A 21,022-nucleotide genomic window follows, 5' to 3' on the forward strand; every position below is an offset into this window, starting at 1 on the left:
TATTTTGGAGCTCGCCAACTCGTGGCGACAGCAGGCAGGCCTAGCCAGTATGGCGTGATGCAGGCAGAGGAGGCCGCGGCTGCCGTCAAGAGTGGGGCAGAGAAACTCTGTCAGGAGAAAATGCGAAGCTGAAGTAGGCCATGACAAACATTTTTAGGGTATGTCCAAATTTCATGGTCTAAGAATAAATATTTAGCGTAACCTTATTTAATTTTCGTCCGGTGCAACGTACGGTTCGTAGGAGTTCATACTTAATGTTCGACAATAATAAGGAAAGAAACAAATTTCTGGTGTCAAATCAAATAGAGAACAAAACTCATATAACGGTGTTAAAATAATGAATTTTCTCTTGCCTTTTGTCGCACCACGACAGCGCACTAGAGCCCACAGGCGCAGGGCCACGGCGCCGCAGCCAATCGAGGATGTCGACCCCACCTGCAAGCGACAGAAAAGACAGCCCCACCACGTTTTCCAGAACGCCCTCCACCAAGCGCGAATCGACCACACCCGTCCCCCCCTCCCCTCAAAGGCTCAAACCAACGCACGAGCGAAAACGAAACCCTCTCCAGGATCCCGCGAAGCGAACTCCCCCCCTCTCTCCCGCCGCGCCCCCCAAAATCCGATCGGCGGCCACCCGCCGGCGGCCCCCAATCCAGCGGCCAAGGGTCGATTCGAGCGGGTCCCGCGAGGAATCCGAGGTATTCGAGGCGGATTTCCTCCGGGGTAGGAAGGATGATGATGGGGTTCATGGGGAAGAGGAAGGAGCTGGAGCAGGTGGTCGACGGCCTCTGCGACTTCTCCCTCTCCGGCCCCGCCGCCAAGTGCCGCCGGCTGGTGAGCGCCCTCGCCCCCCCCCCCCCCCCCCCCCCCGCATTCTCTCCCCGTTCTCGCGCGCTTGCTTGCTCGAGCTCCCGTCACGCGTCCCCTGCTTGCGCGCAAGTGGTTATGCTTCAAGTCGATGATTCTGGTGCAGTTCATGCTCGGATCTGCCCTTTCACACTGGGCAATTTTTTTCCAGCTCTGTCGGTTGGTTCAAGTAGCTGCTGGTTGCGTGTGCATGCTATGTGGAGTACATCTGTTGTATCATCTGGTGTTTTGGTGCATGCTGGGTGCTATCCACCCTGTTTTAGCTAGTGATTCATGTGTAATGCTAGATGGATACCAGTTTGTGTGGCACTTTGGCCGGTTGCCTCTGTGTTGTGCTTCTACTGTGATTTGAGAAGCACGGTGAATGTGTGGGTTAATTGGTTGTTACTTAGCTTGCATGTGCTTCATCTCTGTCATATCTCAAACATGTTCGGGTAGGAGTTGCTTGAGGCCACCTGCATGTGGTTTTAAGGAATTTATGTATGATAAATTCAGTGGAGAAGCTGGTTTGTTTGATGAACAAACCTGCATGTGGTGTCATGCTACTGTATTTTACACAATTACAAACCCAGAAAAATGAATGAATGTAATGGTTATATAACCTGGATTGAACTTCAGTTCATTGCTACACTTATGTATCTTGCTATGCTAGTATGCCTGCTGTCACGCCTATGGCTGCGTCAGTGGCTATATATAAAGCAGTTCCATGCATTTGCTTGATCGATTAGATATTGTAGAGTTGCAGTCAATGCCATGCTTGGTCTCTGCAGCACCTTCTAGTTACTGCTTTATAGTTTATTTAAGTGACTTTTCTTACTGCCTTTTGAAGACACTTATGCAATTAACAACATCTTTTTATGGCTCATCATATTTCACTGGGATATCTCATTTGATTATATGCAGTCATGGAAATACTTTGGTAGCAAGTATTATTTCTTTATCTGTGCATTTACTAATGCTTGTCCTCTGTTGGTACGAGCTTCAGCAATGTAAACGTTTATTGAGATATTCTGCTTAATAAACATATTGTTTCCTTGCATTTAGTTTGATGACCAATATTAACAGCAAGCGAATAAGTTGCTTTAGGAAGTGCATATGTACGTTGCATTTTTCATCGCTTCTGTATAAATGAGTACTCAGACATTTCTTGCAGCTGTTACATTTTGCTGAATAAATGTTACTTATTATTTGAAGGACCCTGGTCTCCCACCTATTTTGGAAGAAGAACCACCGTGTCCTTCCATCCCATATCAACATGAGATGCTGGGAGAGGAGATCAACAGTGGTGTTACCGTGCCCATTGTGGAAGATATGATAGAAGGTGCCATGCCATCTCTTATGTCTAGCGAGGACAAGGCACTTGTTATATACAAGCCAGTAAACAAGCCTACCCTCTTTGGTCTCAGTATCGCAAACCCTTCAATCATAGTCAGTTCAGATTTGATACGTGGATTAAAGAGTAAGTCGATTATCACGAAACTTCTATTATATTTGTATTTGACCTTCTTATAAATGTTTACTATTTATAATACTGCAGTACTCACATTGCATTTCTAATATGTCCAAATGTCATGTTGGTAGAAACTAGGGTTTCACCGGCCCTCTGCCTTAGGTTATAAGGGTAGGAGGGAGGTTGGGGGAGACGAGGGCGCCGTGGCCGGCGCGACGGCGCCGTCTCGGCGTAGGGAGGAGGCGGCGGCGAGTAGAGGAGGCGGTGACTAGGGTTAGGGTTCCGGCTCCTCTGGGAGCCGGGCAATAGAATTGTCTTATTGCTTAATTCCAAAATAACTGTTTACATCTGTTTATATAATCTCAATAACTTGGACTCTAAGATAACTAAGATAACTTGGGCTAAGCCCGTAACTAACCCTGCCCATTGGGCCTCCTACGTTGGTACGTCGTACTGGTCATAACATCTCTCCCCGCGGTCATAACATCTCTCCCCGCCTGCGCAAACAACTCGTCCTCGAGCTGGAAGTCTAGATAGTGTTGAGTGAAGTCGTCACGCTGTTCCCACGTCGCGTCCTCCTCATGAAGGCCTTCCCACTGGATCAACAGGTACCACACCCCGCGACGTAGTTGAGCCTGCAACACCTTTGCTGGCCCGGAAAGAAGTTGCCCGTCGGAAGTCGGGGGTAGTGCCGGCGTTGCAGCCGGTGGCTCCCCACGGAAAGGCTTCAGGAGCCCCACATGGAAGACATCGTGGATGCGAGTACCGGCCGGAAGCTGAAGACGGTAGGCCACCTTGCCGATGCGCTCCAGCACGGAAAATGGCCCGGCGTAGCGCGGGCCCAACTTGCGCTTCGCACGAGGGTCAAGGGATTGCGTGGAGCGGTGAAGGAGGCGTAGCCACACCCAGTCACCACCGCAAACTCTGTGTCACGGTGATGATCGTCGTAGTAGTGTTTGGACAACTGCTGAGCCTGGAGAAGGCGTTGGCGCACCTCTGCAAGCATCTCGTCCCGGCTGCGAAGCAGGTCGCCCGCCGCCTCAGTCCGAGCCGTCTCAGGGTCAACCGGCAGGATAGGCGGGGGCGGTCGGCCATAGACCACCTCAAACGGCGTGGCTCGCAGGGCGGAGTGATAAGAGGTGTTGTAGCAGTACTCCGCCCATGCCAGCCAATCCACCCATGCACGTGGACGGTCACCTGTAACACAACGCAAATACATGGCGATCACCTTGTTCACCACCTCGGATTGGCCCTCCTTCTGAGGATGGAAGGCCGTACTCATGCGGAGCTTCACGCCCGCCAGGCGGAAGAGATCACGCCAGGCATGCCTCGTGAACACCGGGTCCCGGTCGTTGATGATCGAAGCCGGAAACCCGTGGAGACGGACAATTCCGTCGAAGAAGGCACGAGCCACAGAGGCGGCCGTGTAGGGATGGCCGAGCGCGATGAAGTGCGCGTACTTGGAGAAGCGGTCGACCACCGTGAGGATAACAGACTTGCCGCCCACCTTTGGAAGGCCCTCGATGAAGTCCATGGAGATATCGTCCCAGACTTGAGAGGGCACCTCCAAGGGCTGCAGCAGCCCAACCAGACGTAGTGTCTCCGTCTTGTTACGCTGGCAGGTAACACAAGACCGCACCCAGTCCCGGACCAAGGCCCGATCACCGGGGATGTAGAAATCAGCGCGAAGACGGTGGAGGGTCTTTTGCACACCCTCGTGTCCGGTCGAGTGGGCCAGCAGCAGGACCTGGTGACGCAGATCGCCGTGATCCGACACAAAGAGGCGACACCCATGTAGAAGCAACCCATCCGCCAAGCGCCATGGCTCGGCCAGGTCGCCGGCTGTGAGGTGCTGCCGAAGAAGCTGAGCGTCCGGTGCGTCGGAGGTGCCTGGCGGATGTCGTCAAGGAGGGCGAAGGAGGGCCCCGAGCGGATGCAGAGAGCCGCCTCGTCGGATTCGCCGGTGTCCGAGGCGTGGTAGGCGTCGCGGCGGGACAGGACGTTGACTACCGTTGTTAAGGCGACCCGGACGATACTCCACGGTGAAGTCAAAGCCAAAAAGCTTGCTGATCCACTGGTGCTGGGGAATGGTGGACAACCTTTGATCCAATAAGAATTTGAGGCTGTAGTGATCCGTGCGAATCCGGAACGACCTCCCCAAAGATACGGGCGCCAGTGGCAAACGGCCTGCACCAAGCCAATGAGCTCCCTCTCATAGGCCGCGAGCTTATGATGGCGCGCGGCAAAAGGCCTGCTGAAGAACGCAAGCGGTCCGTCGCCCTGATGAAGGACGGCGCCGAACCCCATACCTGAGGCGTCGCAGTCCACCATGAATGGCTGGTCGAAATCGGGCATCTGAAGTACGGGACCCGTCATGAGGGCCTGCTTGAGGGCCTCGAACGCCTCCGTGGCCTCCGCATCCCAGGCGAAGGTGTCGCGTCGTAACAGGCGTGTGAGCGGGGACGCGATGAGGCCGAACCCCCGGATAAATTTCCGGTAGTACCCCGCGAGGCCCAGGAAGCCGCGGAGAGCCCGTGGCGAGTGTGGTGTCGGCCAGGCCGCGACAACGGCCACCTTGTCGGCGTCCATAGCCACACCCTCGGCCGAGATGACATGGCCGAGGTAGGCGACTGAAGGTGTGTCGAACGAGCACTTCGAGCACTTAAGATGAAGATGATGCGCTCGAAGCTCGTTGAAGACGATGGCGACGTGCTGAAGGTGCTCTGCCCAAGAAGCGCTGTAGATAAGAATGTCATCAAAGAACACGAGCACAAACCGACGCAAGTAGGGGCGGAGGACGCCGTTCATCAAGGCCTGAAAGGTTGCCGGAGCGTTGGAGAGGCCAAAAGGCATCACCAAGAACTCAAAGTGGCCGTGATGAGTCCGAAACGCCGTCTTTGCGATATCATCCGGATGCATCCGCACCTGGTGGTAGCCCGAACGGAGGTCGAGCATGGTGAAGAAGCGCGCCCCATGTAGCTCGTCCAAAAGCTCGTCGACGACTGGGATAGGAAATTTGTCCTTGAGCGTCAGGGCGTTCAGGGCACGGTAGTCGATGCAGAAACTCCACGTGTCATCCGACTTGCGGACGAGGAGGACCGGCGCCGAAAACGACGATGTGGAGATCCAGATAATGCTCAAAGCGAGCATGAGTGCGCACTTCCGCTCTAGCTCGTCCTTCTGCAACTGGGGGTAGCGGTAGGGGCGCACCGCAACCGGTGCCGATCCCGGCAGGAGATGAATGCGGTGGTCATACGCCCGGGCTGGCGGAAGGCCCTGAGGCTCGTCGAAGAGGTCGTGGTGCTGCTGCAAGAGATGATCCAACAGGGGGTGCTCAGGCCCTGTGTTAGTCGCTGCCAGCTGAAGCTGCGACGTCGTTGGAGAGGCGCCACCCACGCCCGCCCACTGGATCCGCCGACCCAGGCGCTAGAAAGTCATCGTCATGGCGTTGAAATCCCAGAGAATGGGGCCGAGGGTCCGCAAGAAGTCAACACCGAGGATGAAGTCGAAGCAGCCCAGGTCAATGCTGGGGCACGTGATGGTGAAGTGCTCGTCGCCGATGGTGACAGGTACGTCCCGGGCAATCCCATGGCACCGGAGGTGGTCACCGTTAGCCACGGTGACCCGGAGTTGCTCCCCGCCCATCGGCTGGAGTGCTAAGCGGCGCATCGTCGACTCGGGCAGGAAGTTATGTGTGGACCCCGTATCCAGGAGGGCCACCAGGCGCTCGCCGTTGATCATCACCGGCAAGAGCATAGTCCGCTCGTCTCGGATGCCCATGAGTGCGTGGAGGGATACCACGAGAGCCGTCGCCGACGCGGGCGCCGGGGCGGCGTCAACCGCAACTGGGCCGGGCATGTCGCCGGGCCCGTCGGTGGCGGTGTCCTCCTCAACGTAATCGGCTGCCTCCAAGTAGAAGAGGCGCGGTCATACATGGCCTGGGACGTACGGCTCGTCGCAGTTATAGCAAAGCCCTTGGCGATGACGCTTGAGCTGCTCGGCCGGGGTGAGTCGGCGGAAGGATCGTGGGGCGACCGAAGCGGGGGCCGCCATCGGGCCCGGGGGCGGCCGCCCTGGGGATGGTGCTGTCTGGGTCGGCCGGCCTGTCGGTCGGGCGCCGCGAGCCAGAGCTGCCTGCTGAAGGGCCTGGAAGCGGTCCACGAAGTCCTGCACCGTGGAGGTGAAGCGAAGGCGGCCGAGCTCCGCCAGGCGGCTCCCTTGGATCGGGGGTCCGAAGCGCAGGAGGCAGAGCTCGCGGAAACGCTCCCAAGGGGGCATGCTGCCCTCGTCCTATTCCCGAGCGTAGTACCACGTCTGTGCGGCGCCTCGAAGATGATACGAAGCGAGCCAGGTGCGTTCCGACGCCAGTGTCCGCTGTCCTCGGAAAAACTGGTCACATTGGTTGAGCCAGTTCAGGGGGTCCTCGGTCCGTCGTAGGTGGCGAAGCGCGGCGGCGCGTGGTTAGGGTCGCCCTGGTGGTATGGCTCGTCGGCGCGAAGCAGTGGAGGGGTCTGCGCAGGGTACCCGTCGGGAACGGCGAAGCTGGGGGGCCCGCCGTACTGGGTGTGCGGCGGTGCCGAGGCCGTCGTGTAGACCGGCTGTGACGACTCGGTCACCCAGGCCGGTAGCGGCGACGGGGAGGGGGGGGGAACCGAAGCTGGTTGAGCGGTACCCCTGGCGCGACGGTTGGGCCCGGCCCGGAGGTGGCTGGAGTCGGCGGCGGCAGCTGTAGGGTCGGCTGCCGTGGCCCCACCGAGGGTGGTGGAGGCAGCTGTAGTGGTGGCTGCATTGGCCAGGCCAGCGCGGCGGTTGCCGCCAGCAGCGGCTGCTGCCAGGACGGGCTGGCGCTGGCCGGTGGTGGCTGCGGCTGGCTGCGGCCCGTAGGGTGCGGCGAGGTATAGCCGTATGCCCTGGACGGCGGTAGCCAGGTCGCGGATCGCGCCGGTCAGCTCCTTCGGGGAGAGGACGGCGGAAGAGGCTGGCGCAGGCAGGTGCGTCCCGCCGGCCGTGGTGATCATCGGAGTGGTGGTGGGGGACGACGGCACAACGGTGGAGACGGGCGGCGGTGATGACATGATCGAACCAGAGCCACTTGATACCAAACTGGGGTTCTACCGGCCCTCTGCCTTAGGTTATAAGGGTAGGAGGGAGGTTGGGGGAGACGAGGGCGCCGCGGCCGGCGCGATGGCGCCGTCTCAGCGTAGGGAGGAGGCGGTGGCTAGGGTTAGGGTTCCGGCTCCTCTGGGAGCCGGGCAATAGAATTGTCTTGTTGCTTAATTCCAAAATAACTGTTTACATCTGTTTATATAATCTCAATAACTTGGACTCTAAGATAACTAAGATAACTTGGGCTAAGCCCGTAACTAACCCTGCCCATTGGGCCTCCTCCGTTGGTACGTCGTACCGGTCATAACACATGTATAACCCCAGTTATTGTATTAATATCTGTAAGCATGGCTGCAGTGTTACATTCATGCCTTAATAAATAAGTTAGTGAGGATTTGAGGCTAGGATTTAGATAGAAATCGGAGAAGGTAGAAGAACATACAAGAGGTGAGGCATGTACAAGATGAGGCCCTTGTGTGTTTCTGTTCTGTTCGATCTCTCTGGCTCTCTCTGATTTCGCTACGCAGGGGCCAACTCACCACAAAGTCCTCCACGGAGAAACTGTGGCATAACACTTCCAGTGGTGCTATATGCAAGTATGAACAAAACTGTGAAGGTCCAACTGTTTAGTTGTGCCATGTAGCTAGTGCATATGAACATAACTGGATTCCTAGATCAAACATGGTTAAAGGGGGAGGTTCCCTCCTTAACTGTACATTGTTAGGTAGAAATGAGGCACCGTGCAGAGGCTGTGCCTCGAACGCCGGTGATTGAGGCTCACGGGCATGTGCTCTAGCCAACCGATAACCGCTTGGTCCTCATAACTCTGGATTCCTGTACACATGTTTTCCCCTCATTCAGTTTCATCATATATGCATCTCTTATTATTAAGAGATAAAATGGCCAATTCTAAACAAAACACATTCTGCATTTGGGTAGATTTGTGTCCTGTTGCTAACTTGTTTGTCCCCTGTTGTGCAAGATTTTATCCATATTGTGTAGTGTAAGCCATACATGCCTGCCAACAATTATCTTGCTCCTTTCCTTTTTGCTTGGTCTGTTGTCTATACTTTGAGCATGTTTTGGTTGGGTCCCGTTTTGGATAACCTTCTGTTAGCGAACCACATAACATTTGTCTAGTTGCCTGCTGATGACATATAACCCCATCATTTTCTTTCTCCTCTCTCAGATCAACCTTTCAATCAGGGGAACTGTCATGGGCTGGAGGACAATTCTCCTGAGCGCAGCAATTGCTTGGCCTTAGTTCCTTGGGCGCCACAGCAGATTGCTATGCCATCTGATTGGTCCGTTTCCCCACCAGAAAGCACAGAAAATGTTGAAGAGCCAATGGACGCTGATGAGACAGAAGTTATTTCTATGGACTTTGAGGAAGCGCCTCAAGCAACTCCGAGAGGAATCGACGTGGAGAACCTTCACCAGTGGCACCAGCACTGCATGAACCCACCGTCGCTGCCGAACCCATCAGCGCCAGTCATGTGGTCGTGGTGACAGATCTGGAGATGTTGGCCCCCCTTAACTGCAGGTTACTTACACACGAAGGATGAAGAAATTCCTATAGCTGGCCTCCACTGGAAGTGTATTTCTACTTTTGATGGATTGAGAAATGATCGCTATGTGCATAATAGCCCCCTCTTTAGCGTAGTGATGATCTTCATCAGTAACGTCAGTAGACTTCTGTGTTAGAAAAGTCCCTTTTACTGCTACATGACTACATCGTTGGACTTTTGTGTTAGAAACAGCCCTGTTACCGGCTTACTGTTGGCGCGCCCAATTAATTTTATCTGGTATTATGGTTGCTACATGTTAGTGCCCTTTGCAGCTATTGTTGCAAAACTTCGCTTGCATTGCGGTTTTGAGACCATTGAATATGACTATGTCTTGATGTTACACAAGTTAATTAATCTATATGGGACAATAAAGGAGCTCAACGTTGTATGTACTCCTGTAAATAAATACAAGACGTCTGTGATCTAAAACGTCTTATGTTTATTTACAGAGGTAGTGCATTTCATCAAGCTTGTATTGAAATGCACTTGTGCGTAAATATGAGCAACATGGTTAAATTGAAGTCCGCTGATATCTTGATTGCGGAGGTGCTTCTGCACAATCTGATTCCGTAGCTATCGGATGAGCCGTCGCACGGGGAGCACCAGGGCAAGCCCTTCTCTGCACGCTCCCAGCTCCGCCTGGAACTGCAACTTACGGCAAGCAGGGAACATGATTGCACAAGTGTCATTCTTGTACTACCGGCTGTGCCATCAGTCTCGTATGAACCATCGACATCCAACTTCGCCCACTCTACATCAGAGGTTTTCTCGACGACAGTTAAAACATGTAGGGTGTGTGTTGATAGCTTGCATCGTTTTCCCCCTTTGCATATGTATCTCATCTGGGACAGGTGGGATGTATGTAGGCTGAAAATCATGTTGTACATATGGTTTTGTTGCCTGCATACTGTCTGTTTGTATGATAGCACCGATTCCAGCCCTGCGTTTGGTTGCCTGCTTACGGTTATGCTCGTACACTGCATGATGTTTGGGTGCATATACTCGGTCAGGACCGCATACCTTGTATCATATGTAAAGAGCTTATCATCATCTTACATACGATCATATTAATAAAATAACACTACAATCATGACGAACTGGACGATGATGAAGTTTTCATCCCACACAACCCAAACGACCAGGAGGCTTGCCTACTTCAACATTGCTCTTCTGCTTGAACACAAATTTGGATTAAGCACCATTTGTCTTCTGCCTACTCTTAAAACCTTCGAAGGAGTTGTTTGTGTAATTTGTACCACATACCGCTTCGCTTAGCATATGACCGACGAGAAACATTTCAAGTCGCAAGCAAAGGAACACACTACACATGGAACAAAAAAAACTGAGGTGGTTGTAGATCTGGGTCGAGGTGACGTCTTGGTCATAGAACTCGAACACCTGCTTGACAACAGAGTTTAAGTGCATCTTCTTGAAGCCTTTGCCAGTCCTCACCCCACTAATTATCATTCCACTAGTTATCATTTCACACACCTTGTTAAGCACAGATGTGGACATGAACGACTGTCATTTCATCGAGTTCCCCCTCCCAACCATCTTTGCCCAACCTTGATGGGTGCCTTATGTGCAGTAACAACAACATTAGGCAGAACCATCACATATGTTGTAGGCACAAATGGTGGAGGTCTAGCAGATTCCTCTAAGAAATATGAATCCGAAGGCATATGCTCCTCGGTCATAAATTAGGAGTCCTCAACATAGGAGGGCAGGAATTGTCTCTTGGACAAGACATTGGCTTGGCTAAACTCTTGCGTGCTCATGTCGTACAAGCATTAGCGTTGGGACTAGTGGAACACAATGCACATGGATAGTAAGAAAGACCACTACACATGGATAGTAAGCATAGTACACATGGATCATGAAGTCCAACAAACCACCCTATGACTGATCTTCAAGCTCATAGCATACCATGGAGTTTAACACACTACCATGCCTACATACTGACCAACTAGCATATTTGAAAGTGCCTTATATCGACTAGAGGGGGATGAATAGGCGATTTTTATATTTCCGTCTCTCAGGACTTCCCTCGAGAGGAAGTTCCTCAGAACCGAACAACTAGCAGCTGACAAAGTACTCAAACAGATAAGTAAAACAACGACAACATAGTCTTCATGATGAATTGAAACATTCTGTTTATATGAGTAGCATGTTCAGGATATGCAGGTGAACACTAAGTGAAGTGAAGAATTTGGGGTGAGGAAATTGAGAAAGTCTTCAGCCAAATTCTTCAAACAGTAACAAGCAATTTCATCAACATACAAGTGAGGAAATGAAAGGGTTGAGGAAACAGAACCAGGTACCTGGTGAAGACAATGATTTGATGACCCAGTTCCAACTGCTGTGGCAGTCGTACGTCTGGTTTGGAGCGGTTCGGTATTTAAATCAAAGGACAAATAGTCCCAGGACACTAAGTCCTTACCGTATTCTCCTTGAGCTAAGGACACACAGTCCTTGCCCAACACTCATGGTAACTCTTCAAGTCAGACTTCCAAACCCTCACAAACTCGGTCATCCGGCGATACACAATCAATTGCTGGATGCTCTAGACCATTTGACGCCTAACCGTCTAGAGGATGCATAGTCCTCAAAGGTAACAAGCGTCGGTTCCACACAGGAAGAATCTCTTGAGTGATGCTCAATCACTTTGGGTTTTGAGTTTTGTGATTGGTGTTTGGGGTTTTTCCTCACTGATGATTTTCTCTCAAAGACCTTGAGGAATGGGTTGCTCTTTATGACAAGTGTCAGTTTCTCACGGAGCAGCCAAGCAACTAGTCGTTATGGGGGGTGGCTATTTATAGCCAGGGAGCATCCTGACATGATTTGACATTAGTGCCCCCAATGATATGGCCGTTGGGTGGATAAGATTGGGGACATGTGGCGCGCGACGTGGCAACGGTCGGATTTTTCAACTGTGAAAGTCTCATGTCTCTCACGTTCCTCAGTGATAGGCAGTTCGCACTGGTGAAATCCTAACTCCTAAGTTAATGCAATTTCTTCAGAGACGAAAAGAACTTCGTCTCTGTCACTGAAGACTTTGACTAAACCGTGAGAGATTTTCAAAGGTTTCACTAGAAGGATTTAGTATGGGTAGGTTTGAGATGAGCATCATGAGGAAACTTTTCCTTAGTATTACCTCGCCCCCCTTTAACAGTATGGTGTTCCTATGACTCAAGAAAGAAGAAAATAAAACATAAAGAGTAAATCTTCAAACTTCAAAGTCTTCAAAGCATTTTCTTCGGGATACACCATATTCCTCATTTTAAAAGTATTCATGAGGAATAACCATTTCTTCAGTATAGAAAGTCTTCAAGAGATAACCAAATTCTTCACTGGAAGACATACATTTTAGGGGTCAATATTCTTCGAATAACTCAAACTCCTCAGCGACCTATAGGGCCTCTGTACACTTATAAATGTTGGAAATATGCCCTAGAGGAAATGATAAATAGTTATTACTATATTTCCTGTTACAAGATAATCGTTTATTATCCATGCTATAATTGTATTGAATGAAAACATAGATACATGTGTGGATACATAGACAAAACAATGTCCCTAGCAAGCCTCTAGTTGGCTAGCCAGTTGATCAAGGATAGTCAAGGTTTTCTGACTATGTGCAAGTGTTGTCACTTGATAACTGGATCACATCATTAGGAGAATCATGTGATAGACTAGACCCAAACTAATGAACGTAGCATATTGATCGTGTCATTTTATTGCTATTATTTTCTGCGTGTCAAGTATTTATTCCTATGACCATGAGATCATATAACTCATTGGCACCGAAGGAATACCTTGTGTGTATCAAACGTCGCAACGTAACTGGGTGACTATAAATGTGCTCTACAGGTATCTCCGAAGGTGTCCATTGAGTTAGTATGGATCAAGACTAGGATTTGTCACTCCGTGTGATGGAGAGGTATCTCGGGGCCCACTCGGTAATACAACATCACACACAAGCCTTGCAAGCAATGTGACTAAGTGTAAGTCACGTGATCTTGTATTACGGAACGAGTAAAGAGACTTGCCGGTAACGAGATTGAAATAGGTATGCGGATACCGATGATCGAATCTCGGGCAAGTAACATACCGAAGGACAAAGGGAATGACATACGGGATTATATGAATCCTTGGCACTGAGGTTCAACCGATAAGTGTTGGAAATATGCCCTAGAGGCAATAATAAAATGGTTATTATCATATTTCCTTGTTCATGATAATCGTCTATTGTTCATGCTATAATTGTATTAACAGGAAATAGTAATGCATGTGTGAATAAATAGATCACAATGTGTCCCTAGCAAGCCTCTAGTTGGCTAGCTCGTTAGTCAATAGATGATCATGGTTTCCTGATCATGGGCATTAGATGTCATTGATAACGGGAGCACATCATTGGGAGAATGATGTGATGGACAAGACCCAATCCTAAGCCTAGCACTAGATCGTATTGTTCGTATGTTAATGTTTTTCTAATGTCAAGTATCTTTTCCTTCGACCGTGAGATTGTGCAACTCCCGGATACCGTAGGAGTGCTTTGGGTGTATCAAACGTCACAACGTAACTGGGTGACTATAAAGGTGCACTACGGGTACCTCCGAAAGTGTCTGTTGGGTTGGTACGAATCGAGATCGGGATTTGTCACTCCGTGTGACGGAGAGGTATCTCTGGGCCCACTCGGTAGAACATCATCATGAACTCAATGTGACTAAGGAGTTAGTCACACGATGATGTGCTACGGAACGAGTAAAGAGACCTACCGGTAACGAGATTGAACAAGGTATACGTATACCGACGATCGAATCTCGGGCAAGTTCTATACCGACAGACAAAGGGGATTGTATACGGGATTGATTGAATCCTTGCCATCGTGGTTCATCCGATGAGATCATCGTGGACCAAGTGGGAGCCACCATGGGTATCCAAACCCCGCTGATGGTTATTGGCCCGAGAGGTGTCTCGGTCATGTCTGCCTGCCTCCCGAACCCGTAGGGTCTACACACTTAAGGTTCGATGACGCTAGGGTTATAGGGAATTGTTATACAAGGTTATATAAAGTTTTTCGGAGTCCCGGATGAGATCCCGGACGTCACGAGGAGCTCCGGAATGGTCCGGAGGTAAAGATTGATATATAGGACGGACGGTTTTGGACACCGGAAATGTTTCGGGCGTCGCGGGTAACGTACCGGGACCACTGGGACCACCGGAAGTGGCCCCGGGGGTCCACCAGAAGGGGGCCACGACCCCGGGAGGCTAGATGGGGAGGGAAACCCTAGGCGCTGGTGGGCCTAAGGCCCACCTAGGGGTGCGCCACCCCTCCCCTTGCCCTGGCCGCCGCACCTCCCATTTGGGGGGGGGGCTGCCGGACCACCTAGGGTGGGAACCCTAGGGGTGGCACCCCCCTCCCCTCCTCCTATATATAGTGGGGGTTTCGGGGCTGTTTTGCAAATAGTTTTCCCTCTCCCTCGGCACAACCCTGCTCTTCTTTCTCCTCCTCTCTGCCGGTGCTTGGCGAAGCCCTGCCGGGAGACCTCGTCTCTCCATCGACACCACGGCGTCGTGCTGCCGGAGATCTTCCCCAACCTATCCCTCCTCCTTGTTGGATCAAGGTGCGGGAGACTTCACCGGGCTGCACGTGTGTTGAACGCGGAGGTGCCGTGGTTCGGCACTAGATCGGAATCACACCGCAATCTGAATCACCGCGAGTACGACTCCATCAACCACGTTCTTGCAACGCTTCCGCTTAGCGATCTTCAAAGGTATGAAGATGCACTCACCCCTCTCTCGTTGCTGGTCTCTCCATAGGAAGATCTAAATATGCGTAGGAATTTTTTTAAATTTATGCTACGTTACCCAACAGTGGCATCCGAGCCAGGTTTTCTATGCGTAGATTCTATGCACGAGTAGAACACAAAAGGTTGTGGGCGATGATTTGTCAATTGCTTGCCGCTACTAGTCTTATTCTTTTCCGACGGTATTGTGGGATGAAGCAGCCCGAACCGACCTTACACGTACGCTTACGTGAGACTGGTTCCACCGACAGACATGCACACCGTGCATAAAGGTGGCTAGCGGGTGTCTGTCTCTCCCACTCTAGTCGGATTGGATTTGATGAAAAGGGTCCTTACGAAGGGTAAATAGCTTTGGCATATCATCGTTTTGGCTGTCACGTAGGTAAGAAGGCATTCTTTCTAGAAACCCAAATGAGCCACGTAAAACTTGCAACAACAATTAGAGGACGTCTAACTTGTTTTTGCAGGGTTTGACATGTGATGTGATATGGCCAAAGTTGTGATGTTGCATGTATGATTTATGAGATGATCATGTTATTGTAATAGGTTTCATGACTTGCATGTCGATGAGTATGACAACCGGCATGAGCCATAGGAGTTGTCTTAATTTATTGTATGAGATGCAACGCCATGTGCTTACTACTTTTACTTCATTGCTAACGGTTAGCTATAGTAGTAGTGATAGTAGTAGTTGGCGTGACGACTTCACGGAGACACGATGATGGAGATCATGATGATGGAGATCATGGTGTCACGCCGGTGACGATGATGATCATGCGATGCCTGAAGATGGAGATCGAAAGAGCAAAGATGATAATGGCCATATCATGTCACTATATGATTGCATTGTGATGTTTATCATGTTTTTCATCTTATTGCTTGGAACGACGGTAGCATAATAAGATGATCCCTCTTAAAATTTCGAGAACATATTCCCCTAAGTGTGCACCGTTGCGAAGGATCATTGTCTCGAAGCACCACATGATGATCGGGTGTGATAGATTCTAACATTCGCATACAACGGGTGTAAGCCAGATTTACACACGCGAAACACCTAGGTTGACTCGACGAGCTTAGCATGTATAGACATGACCTCGAATACAAGAGACCGAAAGGTCGAACATGAGTCGTATGGTTGAATACGATCAACATGAAGTTGCTCACCATGGTGACTAGTCCGTCTCACGTGATGATCGCACACGGGTTAGTCAACATGGATAATGTATCACTTAGATGACTAGAGGGATGTCGATTTAAGTGGGAGTTCATACTTAATTTGATTAAATGAACTTAATTGTCATGAACTTAGTCTAAAAGTTGTCTTTATAAATATTGTAGATGGCCAACGTCAACCTCAATTTCAATGCATTCCTAGAGAAAAACAAGCTGAAAGATGATGGTAGCAACTATGGGGACTGGGTTCGCAACATGAAGCTCATCCTTGAAGCAGCTAAAAAGGCTTATGTCCTTGATGCGCCGCTAGGTGACCCTCCCACTCCCGCAGCAGCCCAGGACATTCTGAACGTCTGGCAAACGCGGAGTGATGACTACTCTCTGGTTAGGTGTGGCATGTTATACAGTTTAGAAACGGGGCTCCAAAGGCGTTTTGAGCAACACGGTGCATATGAGATGTTCCAAGAGCTGAAGCTAGTTTTTCAAGCTCATGCCCGTGTCGAGAGATATGAAGTCTCCGATAAGTTCTTTAGCTGTAAGATGGAGGAGAATAGTTCTGTCATCGAGCACATACTCAAAATGTCTGGGTTACATGGTCGTCTGACTTCACTTGGAGACGAACTTCCGGATGATGCTATAATTGACAGAATCTTCCAGTCTCTCCCACCAAGCTACAAAGGTTTTGTGCTGAACTACAACATGCAAGGGATGGAGAAGACCATTCCCGAGTTGTACTCGATGCTCAAGTCTGCAGAAGTAGAAATCAAGAAAGAGCATCAAGTGTTGATGGTCAACAAGGCCACTAGTTTCAAGAAGGGCAAGGGTAAGAAGAACTTCAAGAAAGACGACAAAGCCGTTGCCGCGCCCGGTAAGCCAGATGCCGGGAAGAAGAAAAAGAATGGACCCAAGCCTGAGATTGAGTGCTTCTATTGCAAGGGAAAGGGTCACTAGAAGCGAAACTGCCCCAAATACTTAGCGGACAAGAAGGCCGACAACGTTAATGGTATATGTGATATACATGTTATTGATGTGTACCTTACCAGCGCTCGTAGTAGCTCCTGGGTATTTGATACCGGTGCTGTTGCTCACATTTGCAACTCAAAGCAGGAACTACGGAATAAGCGGAGACTCGCCAAGGACGAGGTGACGATGCGCGTCGGGAATGGCTCCAAGGTCGATGTGATCGCCGTCGGCACGCTACCTCTACATCTACCGTCGGGATTAGTTTTAAACCTCAATAATTGTTATTTAGTACCATCTTTGAGCATGAGTATTGTATCAGGGTCTTGCTTGATGCGAGACGGATACTCATTTAAGTCAGAGAATAATGGTTGTTCTATTTATATGAGTGATATGGTTTATGGTCATGCTCCGCTGGTGAATGGTTTATTCTTGATGAATCTCGATTGTGATGTTACGCATATTCATAGTGTGAGTACCAAAAGATGTAAAGTTGATAATGATAGTCCCACATACTTGTGGCACTGCCGCCTTGGTCATATCGGCGTTAAGCGCATGAAGAAGCTCCATACTGATGGACTATTAGAGTCTCTTGACTTTGAACATGCGAACCGTGCCTCATGGGCAAGATGACTAAGACTCCATTCTCAGGAATAATGGAGAGAGCAATCGACTTATTGGAAATAATACATACTGATGTGTGTGGTCCAATGAACGTTGAAGCTCGCGGTGGCTATCGTTATGTTCTCACTCTCACCGATGATTTGAGTAGGTATGGGTATATCTACTTGCTGAAGCACAAATCTGAGACATTTGAAAAGTTCAAGGAATTTCAGAGTGAGGTCGAGAATCAACGTGACAGAAAAATTAAGTGTCTACGATCTGATCGTGGAGGAGAATATTTGAGTCACGAGTTTGGCACACACCTAAGGAAGTGTGGAATCATTTCACAACTGATGCCGCGTGACACACCGCAACGCAACGGAGTGTCTGAACATCGTAATCGCACTTTATTAGATATGGTACGATCTATGATGTCTCTTACCGACTTACCGCTATCATTTTGGGGATACGCATTAGAAACTGCAGCATTCACTTTAAATAGGGCACCGTCTAAATCCGTTGAGACGACACCGTATGAACTATGGTTTGGCAAGAAACCAAAGTTGTCATTTCTTAAAGTTTGGGGCTGCGATGCTTATGTGAAGAAACTTCAACCAGAAAAGCTCTAACCCAAAGCGGAGAAATGCGTATTCATAGGATACCCTAAGGAAACTATTGGGTATACCTTCTATCTTAGATCCGAAAGTAAAACCTTTGTTGCCAAGAACGGATCCTTTCTAGAGGAAGAGTTTCTCTCGAAAGAAGTAAGTGGGAGGAAGGTAGAACTTGATGAGGTAATAACACCCCCTCTCGAACAGGATAGTAGCGCAGCGCGGGAAGTTGTGTTGGGTAATGTAGCATAAATTCAAAAAATTTCCTACGCATATTCAAATCTTCTTATGGAGAGACCAGCAACGAGAGAGGGGTGAGTGCATCTTCATACCTTTGAAGATTGCTAAGCAGAAGCGTTACTAGAACAGGGTTGATGGAGTCGTACTCGCAGCAATTCAGATCGCGGTGTGATTCCGATCTAGTGCCGAACTACGACACCTCCGCGTTCAACACACGTGCAGCCCGGTGATGTCTCCCGCACCTTGATCCAGCAAGGAGGAGGGAGAGGTTGGGGAAGAACTCCAGCAGCACGACGGCGTGGTGTCGATGGAGAGATGAGGTCTCCCGGTAGGGCTTCGCCAAGCATCGGCAGAGAGGAGGAGAAAGAAGGGCAGGGCTGCGCCAAGGGAGAGGGAAAATTGTGTCTCCAAAAGCCCAAAAGTGCCCACTATATATAGGAGGAGGGGAGGGAGGGTGCCACCCCTAGGGTTCCCACCCTAGGTGGTGCGGCAGCCCCCCCATATGGGAGGTGCGGCGTCCACGGTAGGGGGGAGGGGTGGCGCACCCCTAGGTGGGCCTTAGGCCCACCAACGCCTAGGGTTTCCCCCCTCTCCACCTACCGCGCCTTGGACTGAGTGTGTGGGGGCGCACCAGCCCACCTAGGGGCTGGTTCCCTCTTGCACTTAGCCCATCTAGCCTCCCGGGGTCGTTGCCCCCTTCCGATGGACCCCCGGGGCCACCTCCAGTGGTCTCGGTGGTTCCGGTACGTTACCGGTGACGCCCGAAACACTTCCGGTGTCTGAAACCATCCGTCCTATATATCAATCTTTACCTCCGGACCATTCTGGAGCTCCTCGCGATGTCTGGGAACTCATCCGGGACTCCGAATAACTTTTGATAACCTCGTATAACAATTCCCTATAACCCTAGCGTCATCGAACCTTAATTGTGTAGACCCTACGGGTTCGGGAGACAGGTAGACATGACCGAGACACCTCTCTGGACAATAACCATCAGCGGGGTCTGGATACCCATGGTGGCTCCCACTTGATCCATGATGATCTCATCGGATGAACCACGATGTCAAGGATTCAATTAATCCCGTATACAATTCCCTTTGTCTGTCGGTATAGAACTTGCCCGAGATTCGATCGTCGGTATACCTATACCTTGTTCAATATCGTTACCGGTAAGTCTCTTTACTCGTTCCGTAGCACGTCATCGTGTGACTAACTTCTTAGTCACATTGAGATCATGATGATGTTCTACCGAGTGGGCCCAGAGATACCTCTCCATAAACGAGAAACATTTCCTTAGTCCTCTTCAGGTACTTAAGGATATTCTTGACCGCTGTCTAGTGTTCCATACCGGGATCACTTTGGTACATCCCTACCAAACTTATGGCAAGGTTTATATCAGGTCTGGTACACAGCATGGCATACATAAGAGAGCCTACAGCTGAAGCGTAGGGGACATAACTCATCTTCTCTCTATCTGTTGCCGTGGTCGGCGACTGAGTCTGACTCAATCTCATACCTTGCAAAACTGGCAAGAACCCTTTCTTTGAGTTTTCCATATTGAACTTCTTCAATATCTTGTCAAGGTATGTACTTTGCGAAAGACCTATGAGGCGTCTCGATCTATCTCTATAGATCTTGATGCCTAATATGTATGCAGCTTCTCCAAGGTCCTTCATTGAAAAACTCTTGTTCAAATAGGCCTTTATGCTCTCCAACATCTCTATATCATTCCCCATCAATAATATGTCATCCACATACAGTATGAGGAAAGCTACAGAGCTCCCACTCACTTTCTTGTACATACACGCTTCTCCATAAACCTGTATGAACCCAAACGCTTTAATAACCTCATTAAAGCGAATTTTCCAACTCCGAGATGCTTGAACCAGCCCATAGATGGAGCGCTGGAGCTTGCATACTTTGTTAGCACCCTTAAGGTCGACAAAACCTTCTGGTTGCATCATATACAACTCTTCCTTAAGGTTCCCGTTAAGGAACGCTGTTTTGACGTCCATTTGCCAAATTTCATAATCATAAAAGGCGGCAATTGCTAACATGATTCAGACTGATTTCAGCTTCGCTACGGGAGAGAAAGTCTCTTCGTAGTCAATTCCTTGAATTTGTCGAAAACCCTTTGCGACAAGTCGAGCTTTATAAACGGTTACATTACCGTTTGCATCAGTCTTCTTCTTGAAGATCCATTTATTTTCTATGGCTCGCCGATCATCGGGAAAGTCCACCAAAGTCCATACTTTGTTCTCATACATGGATCCTATCTCGGATTTCATAGCTTCAAGCCATTTGTTGGAATCCGGGCCCGCCATCGCATCTTCATAGTTCGAAGGTTCACCGTTGTCTAACAACATGATTTCCATTACAGTGTTGCCGTACCACTCTAGTGTGGAGCGTACCCTTGTGGACCTTCGAGGTTCAGTAGTAACTTGATCCGAAGCTTCATGATCATTATCATCAACTTCCTCTTCAGTTGGTGTAGGCGCCACAGGAACAACTTCCTGCGCTGCGCTACTATCCTGTTCGAGAGAGGGTGTAATTACCTCATCAAGTTCTACCTTCCTCCCACTTACTTCTTTCGAGAGAATCTCTTTCTCTAGAAAGGATCCGTTCTTGGCAACA

At 49.9% G+C, this 21,022-nt stretch overlaps 1 protein-coding gene across 1 annotated transcript; it reads left to right on the top strand.

Annotated features, from left to right (window-relative positions):
• Window positions 1-524: 524 nt before the first annotated feature.
• Window positions 525-9,243, top strand: LOC123402931. Its single transcript, XM_045096899.1, has 3 exons — window positions 525-834; window positions 2,062-2,326; window positions 8,613-9,243. Exons 1-3 carry the CDS (start codon window positions 733-735, stop codon window positions 8,930-8,932), a joined length of 687 nt encoding a protein of 228 aa, XP_044952834.1. The 5' UTR covers window positions 525-732; the 3' UTR covers window positions 8,933-9,243.
• The last annotated feature ends 11,779 nt before the right edge of the window (window positions 9,244-21,022 follow it).

The sequence above is a fragment of the Hordeum vulgare genome, chromosome 6H (assembly GCF_904849725.1).
Source record: "Hordeum vulgare subsp. vulgare chromosome 6H, MorexV3_pseudomolecules_assembly, whole genome shotgun sequence".
Lineage (NCBI taxonomy): Eukaryota > Viridiplantae > Streptophyta > Magnoliopsida > Poales > Poaceae > Hordeum > Hordeum vulgare.

Bases quoted from the DNA above. Each gene is read 5' to 3' on its own strand.
- LOC123402931 (XM_045096899.1), top strand. From the start codon at position 733: ATGATGATGGGGTTCATGGGGAAGAGGAAGGAGCTGGAGCAGGTGGTC. The intron at 835-2,061 runs GTGAGCGCCCTC...TATTATTTGAAG, and splicing joins CCGCCAAGTGCCGCCGGCTG to GACCCTGGTCTCCCACCTAT. The intron at 2,327-8,612 runs GTAAGTCGATTA...CTCCTCTCTCAG, and splicing joins TTTGATACGTGGATTAAAGA to ATCAACCTTTCAATCAGGGG.